Raw genomic sequence first — 18,081 nt, 5'->3', positions numbered from 1 at the left:
TTTTGGTCATGATCCGGATTCAGGAATTTTTTTAAAGAATTGCGATCAGCCTGAGCATTAAGACCACAGGGTATAACACACGCGCAGTGTAGCTGATGACGCGTTTATGACGCATGACCACGCCTTCCTCCTCATTCTGAGAGCAGAGAGATACATGTGTGGATGTGTGTGCGGCAGCTGCTGTCCATCCGCGGTTAGAAAGAAAATAGCGGTAGATGACGGGATGGGAGACAACGTAGTGTAACGTTATACAGACATAACAAGGCTGCTGAATGAGAGAGGCATCCGCCGATACGTTACACGGAAACACACCGTGTTAATAATTAGCCGACCACCTCACGGTACCGCCAGCTGTGAGCTGTGAACTGTTTTTAAAGTCATGCACCTTGGCCAAGGTATGCGCTCTCCGAGCCATTCTAGTTGCCACTGTTACCAGGTTCACACCTTGCAGCTATTTGTGTTGGTTTTACTCTACTTCTCCTGTCATGTAGCTAATGTTACTAGCACATGACAGCTTACTTGACCACTGTTTAGTTAGTTACAGTGTGACTCCACATGTACTCAACTTATTGACTAGGTTGAGAATGACTTGGCCTTTCTCTGTCTGCCAATGTATTTGTTTTCTCTCGGTACTCTTTCAGCATGTAGCTAACTGAAAGTGCGACAGATGGGAAATCAAGCAATTAATGGTTCTTCCATAAACTCAGCATCATTGTAGATACCCATGAACTGTATGTCCTTACCTCCAGTGAGCCAGAAGTGTAATGTTTGGCTTTAGGTGGTGATAGAGTGTAGGTTGTTACTGAAAAGGTTTTTCTCTGTACAGAGGCTCAGCTTACATGCTTATGTAATGTAATATTAATATTAACATGTTGACATACTTACAGATTAGGGCAGTCATTTTTATGCCCCCACGCCGGCGACAGCCGTGGCCGGAGGCATTATGTTTTCACGTTGTCCGTCAGTACCATTCTCGTGAGTCCGATATCTGAGGAACACCATAAGGGAATTTCTTCAAATTTGGCACAAACGTCCACCTGGACTCAAAAATGAACTTATTAGAATTTGGTGGTCGAAGGTCACTTTGACCGTATGTCCATCCCATTCTCATGAAAGTAATATCTCAAGAACGCCTGGAGGAAATTGTAATACATGTGGTACAAACATCCACTTGGACTCAAGGATGACCTGATTAGAATTTGGAGGTCAAAGGTCAAGGTCACTGTGACCTTGCAAAACACGTTTTTGGCCTGGCCATAACTCAAGAATTCATATGCCAATTATGGCAATTTCAATGATGAAGTGATTGGACAGACATGAATGTAAACTGCAACTTGACTGGTTGGCAATTCTGGTAATTCTAGTTTTCCCTTATTCCAATGGTAGTTCAAATTTTGAATAAAACGTATTATAAATACCATGCCACAAGTGCTGGATAAAAAAATCTGATAATCGTCAAATTAATTTGGATTCATCCTCTGAGGATGCTGAGTATCTGCACCAAATTGTATGGGAATCCATCTTATAGTTGTTAAGATATTTCCCACTAGACCAAAGTGTTGGACCAACGGGCCATGAGACTGATCAACTGGAGCCGCGCCACAAGCATGGCTAAAAGAGTTTAGTTGTTCTCTGTGCTAATAGATGGCAATACCTCCTCATGTTAAAAATTGTAAACTGAAGCTCAGACAAAGTAGCCTCTAGAAGTGAGAATAAGTTGGTTTCCACTGCTGAACATTCAACTGTCTTTTAAATTCAGACACATTTACTCTGTGAGGCTCCGCTCTCTGTCTGTCCTGTCCTCCAGTCTGCTCAGCAGATGCAGGAGCTCTGGAGTACCCTGGAGTGTGTGTTTTTGCGTGTGGTCAGATTGAGTTTTACAGCATGTTTGCTCTCTCAGTTAGGGTCACTTCCTGAGGCTGCCCTGTTCAGTGTGGGGCCATAAATCACTGCTGAGATTTGATTTGACTGAACTTGTTTAAACTGCCCATAAAAGTCGCTGTATGTGCCACTGTGACATAATAAATCAATTCAAGTTCATTTTGAGATTTTAATGTAGTTTCAGTACAACACCACGTTAGCATGCTGATGAAGGCAGCACATGCAGATGCAGCGGGCAGTAGCTCCCATGAACTTGTTTTCATTTGTTGGCTTTTCGCCTTTGTTATTGTAGCACGTATACGATTGGATATAGCAGTGGTTCTCAAACTATGGTAAACGTACCACTGGTGGTACGCGTGCTCTCTCTAGTGGTACGCGGGAGGAATTTCTGACTATTGATTGCTCTGTATTGATGTTTTCCCACAGTTACGCATGCACAATGACGCATACGCACGCTGTATCATGTTTCAGTTTGTTTGGGACCGGAGACATTGTGAAGAGAAAAAAAGCGCTCAACAGCGTGGCGCTACTAAACCTGAGGGGACTCACCCTATTTTTCCCTAATAACGCGACACTGTGAACAACAAATCTGTGTTGAAATCAGCAGGAGGAGAGTTAGTAATGTTACCTGTTAGCAGCCGGTGGGCAGCATAGTCTGATTGGCTAAATACCAGAGATACGAACGTTAACGGAGGTGCCATCGAGTTATTGTTATGAGGCGTTCAAAGTCAGCTCAGGAAAAATGACTATTGGGTGAAGGTAAATTACAACGTTATCATGATGTGTTCAAATGTAATCTTCATCTTAATCTGGCGAGAAACTTGAATAAATCCTGTTGTTTGAAAGAGATGTTTTCACATCAATATAAGAACCATTACTAACCAAAACAGTCAGTCCTATACGGTTCAAAAACTCCTGCATATAATGTAATTTTCTTAATAATATGCTGTTTGGAGTGATTTTCAGTATAATAAATGCTGAAAAATAAGTGTGCAGTATGTTTTCTATAAATTAATCTAGTGATAAAATATAGGTTACGTCTAACATAATTTGTTTGGCCTCCGGCAACAATCTGGGTTTCTCATGTGGGCCCCCAGGAGAAATAATTGCCCACCCCTTGTCATAATGGTGGTACTTGGAGAGTCAAATATGTTTTGAGGTGGTACGGGGTGTAAAAAGTTTGAGAACCACTGGGGCATAGTACAGTGGAACTTGAGACAATCACTGCCCAGCATCATCCGACCACCCAGCCAGACCACACGGAACAAGCACCACTGAGTGCGGTCCAACCGCCCCAGGAAGAGAGCTGGGATAAGAGCTAGGCTGGCCCTGCATGGAAAGAGGGCTGTTCCACTACCCAGCCTGCTCCTGGCTGATGTCCGATCGCAGTAAAGCGGAATGGATGAAATAGGACTCGGTCTGGCCCAGCAACGGGAGATCGGAGACTGATGTGCCCACATCTTGCAGAGACCTGGCTCCGTTGTAGCATCCTGGATCGGCACGTTCCGCGCAACTGTTTGCATCTGTGATGTTTGGTGCTGAAAAATCACAGAAGCAAAGTGTTGCTCAGGGCCAGGTCATCTTACTCATATGTAAGAGAAGGCTTTTCATTTAATACAAACTCCATAAAAACATACATTTATGGGCATTTAAACACACTATGAAATGAAAAATTATGTTTTTAAATCGTTGAAGGCAGGCCAAATATAAGCTTGTTCAGGGGAACAGAAAATAGACAAAAATTGCTCAGATATTTGCACTTATACTTTTCTGCCAAGAGACGCTATGACGCTTGGATTCCTAACTGTATATACTGAGTATACATAGTAAGGAAAGACAGAAATCATCTCTTTTGGGAGCAGTGAGTAGACAGCTGAGATACAGTTCCTGCCTCCCCAGGGCACATAAAAAAGGACTTTGTTTCAGGATTCAACATCACTATTATGGAGACTATAAGTTTCTCAGTAGAGCATAAACCTCCAACAGAAGTTGATGTCGTCTTGCATGAAATAGCTGAGGCATGCCAGCAGTTGTTCGGTGTTGATGTCTTGGATGAGATGCTTATGTTTATTTTGGTGTACAGTAAGTGCCGCTGCTTGCTGTTGACCCAGAGCAGCGTTTCACAAAATCTTGGATGTTGTAGATGTCAGAGCACTTACAGTCTTCTGTAAACATTTCCTGAAGAAGATCACATGGTATGACGTCTTCCTGCAGCTGGATGAGGAGTGCAAAACATTAGTACACAGTGAGGACATGCCTCAATAACATTGTAGATAATCCCTCCAAACACTACTATGCACATGATGAAGATGCATCTCACAGCGCGTGTGATTATGTAACAGGACAACTGCGCCATGCTTGTACCAAAACTTTCACCTGCACACAACATAGTGTGTGATTTAATGGACTGATGCTCCCTAGAGGAAATTCTATTTTTAATTTTATGTTTCCATGACCTATTTCAATGCAACACAGATCACAGTCAAGTGTGCAATGCCCGTGCGCAAACATTTCTTTTGTCTGCCACTCAGAAGTTTTATCTGCCACTTTTGAAATCTATGCACTAAATGAAGGAATAACATTTTAGACCTGATGTTATTCAATGTTCGATATAGTTTACATAAAAAACATTGTACACATGGTAAATTACAGTGTTTGAATTACCGTAGCTCCCGGGGGAGCCTTATTTTTCAGGGGAGGGAGGGTACTGTATGCAGTACTGTACTGTACTTTGCTATTGTCATCCATAGTGGTTATTTGCATTAAAACACTCAATTCAAATGATTATGATTATTTAAATATTTGCTTTTATTAAAAAAATTCTTGGCAAGCTGTTAAACAGGTCATAATTCCCTCTCTATCTATCTACTATATATTGCTGTGAAAACATTTCCTACAAACAACTGGATTTATTCACGTTTCTCGCCAAAAATTAAATTTTACAAGATTATATTTGAACACATCTTGATAACGTTGTATTTTACCTTCACCCAGAAGTTATTTTTATTGAGCAGAGCTTGAACGCCTCATAATTGTAACTCAATGGCACCTCCATTAAGGTTAGTAGCTCTGTTATTTAACCAAGCAGGACTGTGCTGTCCACCGGCTGCTAACAGGTAATGTTACTAACTCACATCCTGTTGATTACAACACAGATTTGTTGTTCACATCTTCTCAGGTTTAATAGTAGTAGCGCCATGCTTTTGAGCTCTTTTTTCTCTCCGCCGTTGTTCCAGTCCCAAAGAAACTGAATGATACAGCGTGCGGACGCATCATTGTGCATGGGTACCTGTCGGTGTAAGATGCCAAGGAATCGGACAACTAGGAACCAATGGGAACCGGTTCTCTGTTTGTATCACTAGTGTTTTCCCCGTCTGCCAAAGCGGCGGATGTCCTGACGATTTTATCCACCACTGCCAACAATTTACCAGTATTTGGTGGGTGGCGGAGGCTAATTTCAGACCCTGGTTGGAGGCATGCCAAACACACTTTTGGTAATTTTGTGGCCAGGCTCGCACCTTTGGCACACTTGGATACAGAGTGGGACCACGCAGGCACTCACTTCATTTCTTACTGTTCAGTAGTTTGATTGATAATGGAACAAAGGACGCTTTAATCCTGTTCAACCTTATGTTTGGTAACCTGTACCTTCTGCCTGAAGGCATCAACTCATATTCTTTGTGAAGGATGTGGTGTGGGTCACAGGTGATTTTAAGGCTTCCTCACCATGTCCTCAAATATGGAGAGAAGACGGAGGCAGCACAGCAATTATTATTCCAGCACTTCTGATCAGGTTTTTGTAGTTGTGATTTGAGTTTAACAGGCAGGTGACCAAACCATGTTGTGATGCCATAACGAATAGTAGATTCAATGGCTGCCCTGTAGGGTTCTGAATCTTAAGATGCTCTTCATGGATGGGTGGGGGGAAGGGTTTGTTTGGCCCAAAAAAGTGCTAAAAATGGACTTGCACCTGATGAAAATGGCATCATGGCTGCCTGTTGCCAGTCTAACCACCAGCTCCTTGTGAAACATGTATTCTTGAGGTATTTCAGTACACCTCAATCACCACTCAGCTGTGCCTTGAAACAGAGGGTAAGTCCTTCTATAGCTGGTTAGTTCATTTCCAGGTGGCTGTTGTTAATGGACTTGCTCCTGCAGTGTGTGATGGCTTATTGTTTCAGCCCAGCTGCTTTATTCATTTCCCATAAGTGTTAACTTAATGAACTGGCAGTGGCGGTCTGGGCTGATAGCTCTTTTGTTAGATGCTCTGTTCAAACTGATTACAATCAGAGCGGGAAGTCTACTGGCCAGAATTGTTTGGCTGTGTATGTGTGTTTGTAGACCTACATGTGCAAATACATTTTTGTGTTTATACTCGTGTGCATGTATGAGGGTTTGTGTGTGAGTGTGCATGTGTCAACAGTACGTAAGCAGCAGAATGGAGGAAAGTAAAAAGAGAAGAGGATCCATGCTAATGCTTTGGTATGCAGTGAGCTGAGTGAGAGGCACAATACTGGCACATTAAACCTGTGTTAATCTGACATTAACATTGAATCAAATAATTATTATCAACTGCTGTAGAGAGCATCAACAGTTTATCATACTGTATAGGCCAAACCCACTCTACACTACCTACACTGCACCAAAAGGCAGACAGACACTGTTAGCGACTGGCTAGTGAAGAAAATCAGACACCTAGCAGCTAAATAGCTAGCTTCTCAGAAGTTGGTTGAGAAAAAACATAGCTAAAAATGATATTGGATTGAGCTTCATCATGTGTCCACAAACACAATTCCAAGTGAATGCCAATATGTTTGCTAACATGTTAACAATGTCCTGAAATATAAGTAAGAAACGGGAACTGTAAGATGTCTCTCCAGTAGATTTGCACTGAGTTGATTCTCAAAAATACGAAACAAAGTGCGTCCCTTATCAGTTCTATCTTTATCTATCTATCAGCAGATAGGAACACATCTTTTAGTTTCCAATTACGGGATGATTCCTTATTTTATGAGACGGCTGGCAATGATTTGGCTGTGTTTCTGTCAGCTTGTTTTGTGATTTTCTGACCAGACATTGGCCAGACATTGATTATTGAAGCTTTACAGGCCTACTCTTGTTTCAACATTTGCAGTAACCATCAATATATGCTAGCACGCATGCTACGATAAATGAAAAGAGGCATCATATTAACAGTGTAAAATAACTGTACCAAGTAGTAGCTAACTATCAAAGTAGTTTTGTCTTTTCCCTGTGAGGACTGAGATGACTGTTGATGAGCTATGAGCTGTTGGCACTGTACCTCAGAGCAGATCAGATTTAGATGGTTAGGGTGTTTGACTGGTACATTGGTGTCTGAAAATGCTTTTGTATTGCTGTTTTGTCCTCCACAGAAAGAGCATACCATTGTTGTTGGGAAACCAAATATCTTCAAAAAGTCGGTTAAACAAACAGACTAAAAATTCAGCCTTGTTGCACATTTTGAAAATTGGACAAAGGTGTTTGAATGATTATTGGACTACAGATCCGTTAAGTTGAGGTAAGAAAAAAGGAGGCCAAGGTTGAAGCTGAAAGGCTTTCACCTGGCAGCAGTAACAAGGCCACAGTCTTTTTGAGGTTTCACAACACATTCTTTCACTCCGCTGGTTTTTCCTAACTGTTGTCTTTGGCTACAATCTCAGACTACTGGCCAGAGTTTGGAGATTTACATTGGCTACATAGTACGTCATTCAAATGATGGCAGACTAGATAGACAATTTACAGTTCATCTGAATTCTAATGACTTTTTGAATGGGATTGTAAATAATTTGTGTCAAAAAGGAATGTGTGGAAAGGTGAAGTGTCAAATGTGGCTGTTTCTTTTAAGAGCGTTCTGCGGTTTCTTTCGTCATCCTTAAAGTTTCGTTGTGCTGATTTGCTTTGGCAGTGCCTCGAAGCAGCTGGCAATCGTTGAGAGGTTTCAACACTTCTCAGGTAATAGAAGTTTTGCTAAACTGTATAATTTGCAACTTGACTGACTGTAAGTGTGTTTAAGCATTTATGCCTGTCTAGTGCTTCTCTCCATAAGGGTTTAGCTCAACACCTGTGCAGTCATGTAGCTTCACTCTGCAGTGTGTACCACCTTTTCTTCAACACCCTGCTTTATTCCATCTTTCACTCTTCTATATTTGACTTATGTGTTCTGGTTTTGTCATAGTTGGCAGTGTTACCTTTACTACCTCACATATGCTGTATTAGAAATATGATTTTTTTTTGCTCCACTAGCAATGGGGCCTAACAATGGTAACATCAGCTGGCCTGTCCCTCCTTCCAACTTTCCGGTCCAGAGCGAGATATATTGACAAGTAATTGCCAGCTGGCCAATACATTTGCTGTGTATATTAATGGTCCCTAGATGAATCCTAATGTTTTTGACCTTCTAGCCATTCCTTCAACACCATCATCAGGCCAAGATTTCCATTTGAACACCAAAAATATCAGGCAGCCTTGCATGAAATTTAGTGAGCACATTAGTACACCTCAGAGGAATAACCCTATCCATTTTTAGCACTTTATGAAACCACCCGCAGCCAAAATGTAACTTTACACATTAGATACACAACAAACAAAACAAATCTAACGAAAAAGATTAACTAAAGTAGAGACGAGAAAACATGATCAGCTAGTCAAGTCAAGTCAATTTTATTTGTATAGCCCAAAATTACAAATCACAAATTAGCCTCTGGGTGCTTTAAAATCTGTACAGGATACTCTCATCGGATAAGGAAAAACAGATAGAGCCAGAGCAACACAACCTCCTCTCCACGCTAACCAGATGGAGCCAGAGCAACACAACCTCCTCTCCACGCCAACCAGATAGAGCCAGAGCAACACAACCTCCTCTCCAGGCTAACCAGATGGAGCCAGAGCAACACAACCTCCTCTCCACGCCAACCAGATAGAGCCAGAGCAACACAACCTCCTCTCCACGCTAACCAGATGGAGCCAGAGCAACACAAACTCCTCTCCACGCCAGATAGATAGAGCCAGAGTAACACGACCACCTCTCCACGCCGAAATAGATAGAGCCAGAGCAACACGACCTCCTCTCCACCATGGAACTAAACTGGCAGCCAGTAGGCTACTCTTTGTGTGCCCTAACTCATCATGCTTTACCAGAAAAAAAGTAATTTAGTGCCACGTGTAAAATTGTGCTGGGAATATTAAATGGCCCACACGCACACACTCGGGGTGCACTGGCACACACCCACACACACACAGCCTTTACTCTAGGAAATAGGCATTCAGTGCATGTGCTAGCTGGTAACAGCTTTTAGCGTTTTAAACCTACAGGTACAACATCTATAGAGCGCCTTGTCTTACTCAGGCAAATTCACAACTTTTTACACAGACACAAATCGAACCGCTGTGCAATATTCAGGTCATAAAAATACAATATACACAGCACAGCGATAGCAGCACAATCATAAATGCATATCCTTACCTTTAGAAGTTGAGCTGTAGCTTTAAGTTGCGCTTTTTGTTCATAGAAAGATTTAAGTTGTTTTTTGTACATTTTTCATTTGTTAATAAATTGCATCATTTTGTTTACACCCATCCGTTGCTCGTCTCTCTCTTCCTGGGTAAATTTTATCGTTACTCCCTCCATCACCGTGGACCTTAAACAGAGGAACATACTGTAACAAACCCATATTTCAAGTTCAGTAACAGAAAGCACTCTGTTGCTTTCCATACACCTGAAATAGCTCAACATGAGGTGTTAAGTAACACCAGTGCATTCAAATGGACTCCGCTGTGACAGCGTCAGTAAATACCCCACTAAACTAAAGGAGCGCCACGATGGTAACTTGCTGTTTAGTCATCAACACCTTACTTGTGTGTCATGTGCTATTATAATTTGTTGCAACACACTAAGACCACTTCAAGGATCAATAAAGTTTTATAATATCTCTATAATCTTCTTTTCCTCTGCCCACTTGTAGAGGACAGAACAACAGCAACACTGCAGTTTGTTTAGGGACACAGTATTTTGTTAAAAGACACTTGAGCAGTGTTGAGGAGTCCCGTGGTCTGCTGGAAATTGGTCTTTCGAAACACCAGGGCCTTGGTTATCGTCACTGACAGGAAGCCTAAGCCTAAGCAGATATACAAGCCAAAACATCCCCACAAATTTAAGAAATGTGTGCAGGTGAACTTTTCAACCCACTGGTGGTCACTGTGATCTCAAAGAGCTCTCTTTATGTGTGTGTGTTCCGTAACCATGGTGAGCTCTTTACCAGGTCAAACAGACTGAGGTCAGCCTTAATGATATCCTCATTAGGATGAGTGGGAAACAGACTGTTTAAACTGTTCAAGGGTCTTGAATAGGAGTCATTGAGACTAATTTGTTTCTATTCATGTTGTTCAACTCTGTGATTGAAAGAATGAAGTGGCTGTCAGGCTGTTTCTGTTCTATTCTGTGCAGCAGTCTTGTGTAAGTATTTTCATCAGTGCCATGTGAAAAAAACAAGCCCAGCTCCTTATACTCTTTTTGTTCTTCAAGTGGTAATCCTTCACATCGTCACTCGTTGTTTTCAGTTTAAAATGTGCTCATTTCCCCCAGTGATTCAAGCTTCAGGTTGAACTCCAAGTTGAGGGTTCTCTGTTGAAGGGTCCTTGTTAAAAGAATGTGTGAAATAGTGGCTTCTTGTGATAGACTACCTTTATTGAGTGAATTCAAAGTCTATAGGCCAGTTGAATGGGTTGAAGTGGGCCCCAGGACTTTCACAACAGTAATTTAAAATATATTTAATTGTCACCCATAGAAACTGCATTACTGGATTTGTGGCCACAGACATATTATCACTTCCGTCAAGCTGACATTATCATATCACTGGAGTCCTGGTGAAAAAGTAAATGCCAATATATGTTTCTCAGGAGCTGCTGACAGAGTAAAATGAGAAAACAAAGTCAATGTTGACTTATTTTACCATAGTTTTGTTATGTAACTTACGCATGTAGGATCTCTACGGTGGCCGACGCGAAAACGCAAACGGCCCTCTCTAGAGCCAGTTGTGAGAGCAGAGTGCTTAAAGTGTGTGTACGTGGGAAGTGAGTGATGAAGCAAGAGAGAGAGAGCGGCGGCGGCGACGACGGGAGCGAGTAACGTAATCGACTCTGGCTCTAGCAGGAATAGTTAACAGAGTTTGGTTTGTCCGTTCTGGGTTACTGTAGAAACATGGCGGTGCAACATGGCGGACTCCGTTAAGAGGACCCGTTCCCTATATAGATATAATCGGCTCATTCTAAGGTAACGAAAACACAATGATTCTTATTTTCAGGTGATTATACACCAAAGAAAACATATTTATTAATATTATATTATATTTCTGCCAATAAATCCCCCTAATTGTTACACACTGGTCCTTTAAGTCATTTGTTGTGTAAGTAAACCTAAAAACTAAGCAAACCTATGTTGGAAGTTTATTTTGAAAAGACTCTTATGGATGTAACAAGCGGAAACTGACTCATCTCAAACTGACACTAGATGGGTATCTAGAGTGTCATAGTTTGAAGCATAGGGCCACTGACCAAGCGTCGGTATTTAACGAGTCGGGAGGGAGAATGTGGTGGTCTACTTCACTTTCATGATACATTCCTCACCCAGTAGACACAGCTTTATCCACAGTAAAGTAAAGTTTGGTTCAGATTATGGCAACAAGACTAATGTCTGATGTACAATGGTGGGACAGAAAACAAGACTTTCTTATCAAAAAAGTTGTGGATGGTGAACTGGATTATTATAGGAACTCGTAGAGCCCTAAAGAAAACTTCTTCCCACTCTGATTCTGATTAAGACGGCGTCAAAATGCTAGTCTTCAATGAAGTTGAGTAAATAAAATCTGTGTGCTCCAGTGTGCTTTGGACCTAATCTCTGAAGTCTCTCCTATTACATCTTCCTCTCAGTTTGGTAGTAGGGACATTGAATTGAACGCATTTGAATCTAATTGAAGGTGACATAATCAAATAAAGGATGAAAAGACAACTCGTAAAATTACATTTTCTTTACTGTTACTTTTATTTCTTGTATTTCAGTGTCATTTTCACCTGTGCCGCTGGCCTTGACAAACACAAAAAGTGCGCTGTCATTCCTCTCGGTCACTATCCTTTTTGCGCCTCGTCTTGATTCATCTTGTCTCTCCCTGACTCTCCTCTTGTTTGATCTTTCTGCAGCTGTTTGAGATCACGGTGCCGATCACCCAAGGCACCAAGCCGGTGACCATCAGTGTGGCCAACCACACTCAGTGCAGCTGTCTTTCCAAACTGGACGTCTACAAACAAGTTCACAGCATCATCAGGAGATCCCTGCCTGAGTAAGTGCTCATGCTCACTGCATCATTCTGTCTCTGCGGGTCACACACACACAAACACATACACACACACACACACACAACTTGCCGACAGTTTTGCCGGCTTTGCACACAGTATTCAGACCCAAAGGAGACCTCTGTCTGGCGCCTATCTCCTCAGAGCTCTCTCTCTCTGTGTGTGTGTGTATGCTTGCATGTGTCTGTGGCTGTATTCAAAATGTCATACTATACTAGTAGTACTGACTTGATCAAAATGTAGTATGTAGTATGCGAACCAAAGCAAAATTTACAGTATGCCAAAAATACCCGGATGTCGTACAGATTCAGAAACAATCTCCAGTATGTAACCAAGCCCCCAGGATGAGCGCCAGTCGTCAATCCCAACTTTCATAGTGGCCAAACGGCGGTACTGCAACTTCCGTGTCAGTCACGTGATGCCATTAGGCCCAAAAAGACCTTTTCCCATAGACTTACATTGGGAAAGAGACATCTGTCACTCAGCGGATAATTTTTTTGAGGTGAATCAACTTCCCAGTACGAACACTCCAATAGCCCTTATTTAAAAACTAGCAGAATCCAGAGTTATTTCCCTTCCTCCGTTCATGTGAATGAGACCCAGACCGAGGCTGGAGTGCAAGCTGTGACGACGGCGTGACGTTGAGACCCCGTGACCGAGTCATGTGACCGAGCGGACGCTACTGCGCATGTTCCCTGTGCCCAACATCCGGTTTCTTTTCCAGGCGGAAGTTGAGCCATTTAGACTTCATGCTCCACTGAGACACTTTCATAGGAATGACCAGGGCCCCGCCTCCAACGCTGTATCCAGGTCTCTTAATACATTCCAGTCTACCTTGCCTACTATATCCCACAATGCAAAGCGCTGGAATGGTACAGTCTTTGGTCACAACAACAGCAGCCAAAAACGACTATTTTTCTTACATTTTTCGTAGCTATTTCATCACTAAATTCACTTGTGAACATTTTTGAGGCGAGAGATTAACCTTGTAGATTTTGAATATTGACAGTTTTACAATATTAGATGGCAAATCAAACATTTGCTCCACCGTTTTCGGAGTTTAGAAGCTCCACAAACTACCGTGACAGCTAGCTAGGATGTAGGATGTTAGCTGCTGTGATATGACTGATGTTCTGTTAATGACAAAGAAATCATATACATTTAGAAAACGTCAGACTTTCAAACTGATTCATTAAACAGCTCTGTTGTATGCACTCCCTAAATATCTACGTTTTTTTGTGGTTTAGTTTTTTGCCGATACATGCTGGTATATACATGCACACACACATACACACACACACACGCACACAAAGCCGTGGCGCTAAACACAAAGTGTCAGATTGCGGCTGGAAAAGGAAACGCATTGTAGAAATTTTCACACCTACAAATCATCCAACATGTAAGAATACGCACACATGAGCGTGATGACGCACACGTATGTTTCACATTAGGCGAGGTGAAGTAAAAGAAACACACCAGTCACACAGCAGCAGCCTTCCTCTCTCCATCTTTTTCTTTCACTTTGCTCTTTTTCCTCTCAGCGCCCCCCCGCCCCCCCCATTGGTGAGCACGTCCGTTTATGCGTCTACGCCGCTGCAGCTCTAATTGAAACCACACCGTGTCTCTTGTCATCGCCAGACTCTTTCACATCTTCAAACAATTTGTCCGTCTGCGAACACACCGCCTGCTGTCTGTCTCTGTGTCCAAGTCAACGGGTCCTGAATTGTTGCCTTTTAGCCAGACCATTTTCACATTTGTGTGTCATGATTTCACCATTTTGTTGTAGTTATAAAAACGGTTTCACCATACTTATTTGGAGGAGAAAACAAAAAAGACAAATGTTAAAATCATTGCAATCTGTTCATTCAATTTTGTAGAATGACTTCTTGATCCAACTTTGACCTGCCCTACTTAGTTTCTTTATGCAGTAACCTATATTTTTTAGGTGTGGTAACATTTCATTTCACCTTCACAGAAGTGGTTTAGATAAAAAAAAATAGGTTTGTTTACAACCTGTTTCTGCCCTTTTAGACTTTATTATAGCGATGATACTTTGTTCCAGAGCTCAACAATAAACCTGGAGAGTAAAACCTAAAAGTAAAACTAATACTGACAAGAGAATCCAAACCACCATCTAAGAGATCGTTAAATCACCACGATTCAATAGTGAACAGCTCACATTCACAGTGACACATCAGCTGATAACTATCAGCCTGCTCATTTCTTGTAGAATGACTAAACCAGAGTTGTAGCAAATATGTGGTTGATAATAATCTTTTTTCTTTTTTTTTTCTGTGTGTATGTGTGTCAGATTTCCATGCTTCATCCTTTTCCTGCTGTGCTTTTCTTTAATCATTAAAGGCAGGGAGGGGGATCTTGAGAAACCAGCAAGAACACACTAGATCTTTAAAATGATCCAGCCGAAAAAAACAGCCCTGTGTTGCCAACTCTTTTCCATTGAAAGTAGCTAGCAGGACTAGCTGCTGACTTGCTCCAAAAGTCCCTAAAGGCTGGCCCACACTAAAAGATTTTCAAATCTTAACAGATGTTGAAAATGTGAGAGACTCCACACATAACAACATGTTATTTTAAATTTAACAGTTTTGTATATAGTGTGTAGAGAGCAATGATTTGGCCCAAACAGCACACCGCACACTAAAAGAAAAAACGTAAATCTTGTAAAATCTCTCGCGATCAAACGTGACAACAGTGTAAACAAACATGGAGGACGACGGGCAGGAAGAATTGGTGATGTTAGTTTTTACTTTGTACTGAAAATGCATGAGGGTTGAATGGATGAAGTCATGGAGACACGTTAAATAAACACTAATCAACAAGTTGGTCCTCCATTTCTGAGCTCCATCTTACTACTACTTTATGCTTCACGTTTTGCATTAGCTTATGCATTAGTCGCGGCCGCCATGACGGCGGTGGTCGTCCTTCCTTCTTCAGTCAGCTTGGTTCTCAATTGGCTTTCGTTCTTTCCCACGTGACTGCGTCATCGGCTGTCCTCTGGGTTCCCCACACACGCAACAGGATATCCCATCCTAAATACTGAACATGTTTAATATTTACTATTTGAGATCGGTGCAACCAGGATGGACTTCCAAGCCGATCGGGGATGTAAAAAACACTCTAAACATACCTCACACCACAGGAACATCTGGAAAGATCATCTTTAGAACCATCAAACAATCAGGGCTTTGCTGACGATTGTCGGGGAGGGGGAACCGGGCCACAAATCGGCTTGATTCTCGTGTAGTGTGTGCCCCGTATAAACCTTGCGAGAAAGTCGGCAACACTGACGGTCCATCGCTTCAGGCCTCCCTCCAAAGCCGCTCCCCCACAATTATCATTATGAACGTAAACGACGAACAAAACTGCTGTTAGTACTCGCAGCTGTCAAGCTAGCAACTTGTGGAAGACTCCGGTGACCCACAATGAGTGAACAGGCAGAGTGTGCGCAGGTATACAGGTAGGTAGACAGGTAGCCCGTCCAATCATTACATTTCACAATTTCCCACCGAATGAAATGATTGAACGGGTTTATTACAGTCCTGCGACAGCCACAAATACCAGATTTTTTTTTTTGTCAGAGCACTTCATTTATTTATTGCTTTTGTGATGTAATGAGAATTTCAACTAATAAAACAAAAACAAATTCTAAAATCTTTACCAACCCTGCCGTTAGAGCTACAGCGGGTAGAAATGAAGTGCTCCTAATGGCAACTGCAGGTTTTTACACACCGGAGGAAAACAACCAGTCAGAGCTGATCTGGAGTCTGCCGTCCAGCTGCCGTCTATGAGAGCTGTCAATCACACACAAACTCCGACCAGACGGTCAAACTAACTAACACTTTTCCTTGACCTTGAAGGAAAACGTCATGAGATCAAGGAAAGATGTGAAGGGGAATTCACAAGGACTTAGGAAAAGACAACCGTGGTGTTAAGAGAATCCGACTGCACTAACAGTAGGCTCAGTAGTGATGATGCGACGACGGCGGATGTTAGTGACGCAGGTCATCCTCTCCTTTGGTAAAGGATGGTCCAGTGTATCCTATGCTAAAGAAGATAAGAAAGGAAGCATTGAAGCACCTTTCCTTAACATTTAGAGAATTCAAACAGCTCTCATCACACGCCTTGGTAGCCTAGTCGTTACAGCGCATGCCATATAAACGTAACGTTCCAGGTTCGCCTCAGGATCTTTGTTGCATGTCATACCCCCTACTCTCTCTCCCCGTTTGCAGTTTGCATACTCACTAACTCTCCTCCACTTATCTGAAGTTGACCCAAGAGGCCTGTCTTTGATGGAGATGTTTATTTGCCTACAATCTGCTTCCTTCCAGTCTCCTAGTGGCTCCGAGGCTGTACTTAGGCACAGTGGTGCAGTGAGCTAAATGCTGAAGTCAGCCTCATAACGTTCTCACAGTGACAACGTTAACATGCTCATGTTATAGGTATCATTTTCACCATGTTCATGATCTTAGCTTAGCTTGTTGCCCTTCAACAAAAAGTGACACATTGTTTTAGCTGTTCAATAGGGGAGAGAAGTACAACCATAATCCCTTCATTTGGTTCTGCTGCATTATATTCAATACTGAAGTATTTTATTCATTTCTATAGCTATATAAATGTGGCATTAGAAGGCCTGCTACTATACATAAGCATTTCTGATTCCAAACAGTGACATGAAGCGGTAGAAATCCCAGAGATGTCTCATCAAAGATACTCTTGATACTTCCTTCTCCCTCCCATCTGATTGAAGCTGATCCAAGAAATCTTTCTTTGATCAAGGTGTTTATTTGTCTACAATCCCTCAAATGGCTTATCATGGGCAGTGGGTTAAGAGAGTTAACCTTCACACGCATACAGATCTGAGGAAGTGCCCAGTTTCTGACCCAGACAACTCCTGAAGATCAGATAGAAAGATGATGCCTTGTTTGGCATCGTTGATACTGGTTTTAGTGTTAAATAGACTTTGCTATAAACCATTTGAAGATGAAAATGAGTCTCTCAAATGAGATTAGACTGGATTTATTGGACTCACAGCAACAAGCCTTGTAGTGTATCAACTTATCAAGCTCTCGTGGGTAACCTGTTAGCAAACAGTTTCCCACTTGCACATTCTGCAGACGCAGAACAACTTGGGGATCCCTCTGGAGTGCTGCCCATCTGTTGAATCTAAGTCCAAAAAATATCAGACTCGCTTTGGATTGATACGCTCTTCACCACCACTCATTTTGGTTTGGCCGTTTGCCATTTGGCACTGGTAGTGTACATTGGCAGCAGTTTCCAACAGTTTTACATGAAGGATTGGTGAGAGCTGAAAGGATTCAGTAGTCTTGAACGATTAAATTAAATAGACAATCAAAGCTGAATGTATTCTCATGCAGCTTGACCAGCCTACAATGGGAATTAAACAGGCTAATGGCTAATTGTGCTCAAATCGGCCAATTGGGCCAATGAATGGTTTTTATTCTTAGTGGGAATGGCAGTACTAGATACTTTTTACTTTAGATGGAAGCATCTGATTGTGTTCATATTCAAACATTGTTTAATGGAGCTATACATTGGTTGGAACTAATAAACACTTCTGTTATTAATCGCATATGAAAGAAAATATGAGCATTTTGAAAGAAGCGCCGAAAGTTAATCCCACAATCATTTCTACAGTAACACCCCCGAGAATAAGGTGGATATGCAGTTGAAAGTTTGATCGTCTGATTTGCTGACTATTCTGCTGGAGTGTTTCAGCTTAAAAGCTTGAAAATGTGTTGAGCTTGTTGTTGTTGTTATTGTCATTGGTAAGTAGGAATATAATATGCAGGTGTGAAG

At 41.9% G+C, this 18,081-nt stretch overlaps 1 protein-coding gene across 2 annotated transcripts in view; it reads left to right on the top strand.

The window, feature by feature from the left end:
* The window catches only part of vegfc (vascular endothelial growth factor c), a 60,466-nt gene that overhangs the window by 26,020 nt on the left and 16,365 nt on the right, over positions 1-18,081 (top strand). For both annotated transcript variants that reach the window (XM_037765310.1, XM_037765311.1), the window contains one exon: positions 12,094-12,233. In XM_037765310.1, coding sequence (XP_037621238.1) covers positions 12,094-12,233 — 140 coding nt within the window. The remainder of the gene's footprint in view (positions 1-12,093; positions 12,234-18,081) is intronic.

Source organism: Sebastes umbrosus, chromosome 3, assembly GCF_015220745.1.
Source record: "Sebastes umbrosus isolate fSebUmb1 chromosome 3, fSebUmb1.pri, whole genome shotgun sequence".
Taxonomy (NCBI): Eukaryota; Metazoa; Chordata; class Actinopteri; order Perciformes; family Sebastidae; genus Sebastes; species Sebastes umbrosus.
This window is presented reverse-complemented; position numbering and strand designations above follow the sequence as displayed.